The sequence below is a fragment of the Chelonoidis abingdonii genome, chromosome 11, assembly GCF_003597395.2.
Source record: "Chelonoidis abingdonii isolate Lonesome George chromosome 11, CheloAbing_2.0, whole genome shotgun sequence".
In the NCBI taxonomy this organism is placed as follows: domain Eukaryota; kingdom Metazoa; phylum Chordata; order Testudines; family Testudinidae; genus Chelonoidis; species Chelonoidis abingdonii.
In genome coordinates, this window is record NC_133779.1 from 16,096,727 (window position 1) to 16,103,208 (window position 6,482).

Sequence of the window (6,482 nt, forward strand, 5' to 3'; positions counted from 1 at the left end):
TTCCTCATTACCTCTGCCCCCCCCGCCCCCCTCGCCACGCCTGCCCGCCTGCCCCCCTGCCCATCAACCCATGTCCTTCTTGCTGCACTGGCTGTCGTGCCTCCCCACCCCACGCCATAAGAAACTCTGTGCCTGCACTTATAGGAACCATCCTTTTCCTCCCCCTGCCCCGCCCCCGCCTGGTCCCCCCTCTCCTTTGTACCTCCGCCAATTGCGGCCCCTGCTTCCCGCCCCCGCGCCAACCTCCACCCGCATGTGCCACTTTGGCGGGGATGGACAAAACTTCGCCAATACCCGTGCCCAACAAAACCCAAGTTCAGGGACAAAACAACAGCCATCCCCCTCCCGAAGCACCAGAGCCGAGAGATCCCAAGGAGTTCCAGGCTCCACCCCCCTGCCAACCACAAGATCCACTACCCCCCCAAACCACAGAGAATACCCCAGAATCTGCTCCCATCCGCCCTGCCACCACTACCCGCCACCCCTTCCCAGAAGGCATGGAAGACCCAGGAGCCGGCCCCCACCCCCCCCACCAACCACTAGCGCCCCACTCCCCCAGAGCAGAGACACAACCCAGAGTCCGGCTCCGCCACTCCTGCTCTAACCACTAGACCCACTCCCTTTGCACGTGGCAAAATCACCAAGATCCTCCATTCTCCCGGGAGAGTCGGTCCTCCCCCCCATCCAGCTACCCCACCACCCCTCGCTGGGTCGCTGGCACCCCCCTGGAAAACGAGCCAGTAGGGGAGAAGCCCCCATTGGAGACCCACAGCCTGCCATCAAGTAGCTAACATGGGCCCCCGTTCCCAGGGGCTGCTGCGGGGAGGACCCCAACTCCCCTGGCACAGACCCAGGCCGCTCCTGACCGCCGGCCGGGAACGGAGGGACCAAACCCCAGAGCGCCCGCCCCATTGCTACCCCTGCGAGGGAGCGCTAGGGTAGAGGGCGGGCGGAACCAGACACCTGGTCTCCTGCCCTCCCTCCCACCCACTGGCTTGGATGGATAATAAACTGCATTCCCCGCACCGATCCTCCCCCCTCAACCGCGCCACCCTGCGAGAAGGAGGCCTCAATACTCGGAGAATGGGGCTGCCTCCCCGAGGGAGGGGCGTGCCATAGCGACAATTTGGGAGCCAGCCGCCTCAAAGTTCCCCCACAGACAGATGGAGGGGATGATGGAAGGGGGGAGGGTCATGAGGGGCTGGAAGACATGGTGGCGACTGAGAGGGATGGGGGCATGGGTTGGAGGAACGAGTCGGATGGGGCAAATGGGTGGGATTGGTGAGAAGGAGATAAGAGGTCCTGGGAGAGAGAACAAGAGGGTGGGATGGATGAAGTGAAGGGGATGAGTATGGAATGAGGGAAAGGGATGGAGGATGGAGGGGTCTAGGGGTAGGGGGGGTGGACATGAGTATGAGGGTCGGGTGCAGAGGTGAAGGGAGGGAGAGAGGATCCTAGGTGTATGGCGGAGATGGGAGGGAGAGTAGAGTTTATGGGGGTGGGTGGGTTGGGAGGAGTAGGTTGGGGTAGGGAATATGGGGATGAGGGTCTGGGGGGAAGCCTAGGGGATGGACGAAGGGATATGGGGGTGGAGTAGGGGGAGAGTCGGATATAGATGAGACTATGTGGAGAGGGCGGTGAGGGAGAGGTATGGATGAAGTCGTGTGTAGGGTGGGAGCTATTGGATGGAGGATCTGGTGTGGGAAGGAGGGTGGAATGGAGGGTTGGAAGGGGGGAGCTTGGGGGATGGAGGGTCTGGCGAGCCATGTTGGTGTGGAAAACTAAGGGAATGAGGCCAGACAGCCCGTTGGGCTGATCATTGTTTACCCGCCGGCCTCGAGCTGGTTCTCCAACGGGCACCCCTTTCGTTTACACAGGGCTGTAATAACTCCGCCCCCACACGACGATTCGGTGGATGGGTCGCTCAGGAACCAGCCTGCTTCCTGGGGGGCCAGTGACAGCTGGAATGGCCGTGGGTGATGGGGGGGGGGCGATCCCCAGGCGTGCGCCGTCCCACCCCCCTCCCACTACCCGCCCTCACCTCTCTGTCAAGAAGCTAGGCCTTACAAGTCATCCCCGCCCCCCCCTCCTCCGCCCCCTGCGCCGCGCTCCTCCCCCAGCGCTCCCATAGCCATCCCTCCCCCAGCTGGGGCCCAGGGGCTGGAGCTCCAGTGAGATGAGCTGAGCTGTGGGTGGGTCGCTGACTGCTCCCCCCACTGGTACCTGAACCCCCCCTGAGCCCCCACAAGTGCAGGGACAGTGCATCTGCTCATACGGAACACGAACAAGCGACGGTCAGAGCACGCCGCGGCGCGGACCCAACCTCACCGCAGGGCGCCGACGTGCCTGTGAGCCTCCGTCTCCTCTGCCCACGCTCCTCACTGCCCCATGCCCCCTACACCACTGCCCCTCAACCCCATAACGCCCAACCCTCACCTGCAGGCGCTGACGCGTGACCCCGCCCTCGTGCCCCCCACGCCCCCTACCGTCCCGCGCCCCCTCATCCCCGACATCGCCAACCTCATGCCCAGCCCGACGGCGGTGATCTCCCCCGTCCCCCACTGCCCCTGCCTCCCTGGCTCCTACATCCCGTGCCCCTCATCCCCAACGCCAACCTCACGCGCAGGGCAACCAATGTGCTGGAGCCCCCCGTAGCCCCCTCACTGACCCCACTTCCCCCCTGCCTCCCACGCCCTACCTCGGCTGTCCTCCCACCCCTAACACCTATCCTCGACGCGAGGCCGAAAAGTGCTGGTGGACCCCCCGTCCCCTCAACTTACTCTCCCTGTCCCCTACCTCCCCCTCGCCCCATCCCTAACCAATCTCACACGCAGCACCGGAACATCCCTCACTGCCCCCCACTTCCCCCTGGTCCCGCCGCTCCCCCCAGCCCCAACACCATACCCACACGCATGGTGCCAAAATCGCTGTGACCCCCCATATACCCTGTGGTGCCCCCGCACGCCCCCTAACCTCCCCAAGCCCCAGCCCCTAATGCCAACCTCATGCTGCCAGGCACTGACACCTCCGGAGCTCCTGTCCCCCCGTCCCCCATCCCTCCGGTACCACATGACCCCGTTTTCCCCGGTCCATCCCCCCCGTCCCCTGGCCCTTACGCCCGCACCTGCCGTCCGCCGGCCACGGCCCCCAGCACAACACACAGCTTCCACGGCATGACAAGCATGGTGAGGCCCCCCGCCCCCGCCCCCAACCCCCACATCCCCAAACCTCCCAAGACCCCACGCACCCCTCACTCCCAGGAGTGACCCCCCCGTGCCCCTCTCTGTCCGCCCGCCCGAGCCTCAACGGGACACTGTTACACATGTAGAAATTGAGAGGGCAATTGGCCGAAACACAGCATGTGGAGGACAGCGGCACACTGGAGGAGGGGGGGGAGAGCTGGGAGCCAGGACTCCTGGGTTCTCTCCCTGGCTCTGGGAGGGGGCAGGGTTGAGAGGCTGTTTCTCTCTGCCCCACAGGTTGGGGGAGGGGCTGAGCTGGGCCTTTCCCAGATGCTGACTCTAGTGTCCCCGCCTCCCTCCCCCAGAATGACTGTGATGAGTTTCTTCGTTCTCATCCTGAGCTGGGGCTCCCTGGGGCTGGAGATGGCAGCAGCTGTGGTGAGTGAAGGGCTGGGGGGGCAGTTGTGGGTCTCAACCCCGTTCTCGCCAGGAGATCACTGCCTCCTGGGGCTGCAGGTTGGGAGTGAGGGGCACCGGCAGGGCTTGAGGGGAGCCCAGAGCTGGGCTAGCAGGGGCTGTGGGTTGGGAGTGAGGGGCACCGGCAGGGCTTGGGGGGAGCCCAGAGCTGGGCTAGCAGGGGCTGTGGGTCAAGAGTGAGGGGCACCGACAGGGCCTGGGGGGAGCCCAGGGCTGGGCTGGCAGGGGCTGTGGGTCGGGAGTGAGGGGCACCAGCAGAGCTTCATGCAAAAGTCTCTTGTAAGGTATCATTACAAAGCTTATGATCTGCTGAGTGTGGCCACCCTGTTTGTAGGAACGTATCACTCTTGTACCTGGGACTAGAAAGATGAACTATCGCTCTGAGGGCCTATTGTAATTATGCAAAGTGGGGGCCATTAAAGGTGGTTTGGAATTTTGATGGCTCCCAGCAACCAGGACAATTGATTGTGGAGGGCTCTGGTTGCAGGTGCCTTCCTGTGAGTCAGGCTGGGAGGAATGAGGGATTGGGGGGGTCTCACAGGACATGTGATCAGGGCCAGCCTTAGGCCGATTCGCCCCATTCCCTGGAATCAGGCCCCGTGCCTAAGAGGGCCCCACGCTGGCGCCTTTTTAATTTTTACTCACCCAGCGGCGCTCCAGGTCTTTGGTGGCGGGGCCTTGAGTGCCGCCAAAGACCCGGAGCGAGTGACGGACCCGCTGCCGAAGTGCCGCCGAAGACCCGGAGCGCCGCCGGGTGAGTACGAATCAGGCCCTGCCCTTGCTAAAGCCGGCCCTGCGTGTGATCATGTCACCTGAACTGGAATCCATCTTCAACCTGGTGCTTTTCCATTGAGAAGGAGGGGGTGGGAACCCAGAGAGGGACAAAGGATTCCCGCCTTGGGCCAAAGATCTAGAAGTGGGTAGAACAGAACAAGCTGCAGCCATCGTGAGCAATCCCCTAGCTTCCACCTGAGCTGGAACAAGGGCTGTACCAGGGGAGAGGATCGGCCCCAGACCAGGAAGGAGTCTAGGCTGTGAAAGAAGCTCATTGCAACATCTCTGAGGGTGAGATTTGATCTGTATTCGGTTTTCTTACTGTATTAGACCCAGACTTGCAGGGATTATTTTATTTTACTTAGTAATTCACTTTGCTCTGTCCGTTACTACCTGGAACCACTTAAATCCTACTTTCTGTATTTAATAACAGCACTTTTTACTTATGAATTAACCCAGAGTTAATACCTGGGAGAGCAAACAGCTGAGCATAGCTCTCTATCAGTGTTATAGAGGGCAAACAATTTATGAATTTACCCAGCATAAGCTTTATACAGGGTAAAACGGGTTTATTTAGGGTTTGGATCCCATTGGGAGTTGGGCATCTGCGTGTTAAAGACAGGAACACGTCTGTGAGCTGCTTTCAGGTAAACCTGCAGCTCTGGGGGTGAGCTCAGGTGAGACCCTGCGTCTGTGTTGGGGCAGAAGGGCGTGGCTGGCTCAGCAAGACAGGGTGCTGGGGTCCTGAGCTGGCAGGGAAAGCAGGGACAGAAGTAGTCTTGGCACATCAGTTGGCAGCTCCCAAGGGGGTTTCTGTGATCCAACCAATTCGCACCCCCCCCCCCGCATCAGTAACAGTAACTCCCTCCCCCCCAGGGACTCAGCGATTTCTGCTCTGACCCAGACGGCTTCATCCTGAACCTGACCCAGGCCAAGACAGAACTGAGCCCTGGTAGGCACCGGGGCAGGAGGCCGGGCTAGATGGGCCCATGGGTCTGATGGGGGCGGGGGAGGGGAGACCAGACTAGAGGGGCCCATTATTAACCCCTTCCTTCTCTCACCCCCCACCCCCCGGCAGAAATCCTCCAGTACTATCTCACCTGCAGCCAGGACGTCCCAAACCCCTTCCAACAGGTGAGACCCCAACACCTCACCCGTGAACCGAGCTCTCTGGGGCTCGGCCCAGGACCTGGTGGGGAGGAGCATGCCAGCACCACCAGCAGGGAGGCCTGGTCCATGGATCCTGGGGGCTGTGTGTGGGGCGGGAGACCCCAGGCTGGGCTGCGGGGAGGGAGTGAGGGGCACCGGCAGAGCTGGGGGAGCCCAGGGCTGGGCTGGCAGGGGGCTGCGGGTCGGGAGTGAGGGGCACTGGCAGAGCTAGGGGGAGCCCAGGGCTGGGCGAGCAGGGGCTGTGGGGCGGGAGTGAGGGGCACCAGGAGGGCTGGGGGGGAGTTAAGGGGGGGCTCTTACACTGCTACCTGAACTCACCACTAGAGGGCGCCAGACGCCACCGTGCAGCTGGTTTGTTGCTGACCGGCAGCTCCTGGGGCAGGAGCCGGGGGGGGGGTGCACCCCTCCCCCGTCTGCGCCCCACAATCCCGCTCTCACCCCCCCAGAGGCTGACCATGTCGCAGCGGGCGCTGTCCAGCATCCACTCCCAGCTGCACGGCCTGGAGAGAGAAGCTATCCCACAATTCCCTGCGGCAGAGGTCAGTGCAGGCTAGGGGTTAAAGCCAGGGGGTGGGGGGGGGACTGGTTGGGAGCCCGGACGCCTGGGTTCCATCCCCCCCTCTCTCTCTCTCCCCCAGAGGAACCTGGTCTCTGTGCAGGGCACCCTGAACTCCACGGAGAGCAACTTCCACCAGCTGGTCGCGCTGCTCAACTGCCGGGGACTTCACAAGGTATCGGCTCCTGCCCCTCCAGGGGGTGTCCCACAGCTGGGCCCCCCTCTGGCAGGATTCCCCCCTGCTATGGTAGCCCCCCTGGACAGTGGTAGCTTCCCCAGGCTCCACCCCCCTGAGCTGTGGTAGCTCCCAGGCTCCACCCCCC

At 62.8% G+C, this 6,482-nt stretch overlaps 1 protein-coding gene across 1 annotated transcript in view; it reads left to right on the forward strand.

The window, feature by feature from the left end:
* Positions 1-6,482, forward strand: part of TTYH1 (tweety family member 1) — a 27,117-nt gene that overhangs the window by 15,104 nt on the left and 5,531 nt on the right. Inside the window, exons 3-8 of the mRNA XM_075070528.1 lie at positions 2,443-2,541; positions 3,480-3,620; positions 5,310-5,385; positions 5,512-5,567; positions 6,050-6,142; positions 6,242-6,334. Of these exons, the coding sequence (XP_074926629.1) occupies positions 2,443-2,541; positions 3,480-3,620; positions 5,310-5,385; positions 5,512-5,567; positions 6,050-6,142; positions 6,242-6,334 (558 nt within the window). The remainder of the gene's footprint in view (positions 1-2,442; positions 2,542-3,479; positions 3,621-5,309; positions 5,386-5,511; positions 5,568-6,049; positions 6,143-6,241; positions 6,335-6,482) is intronic.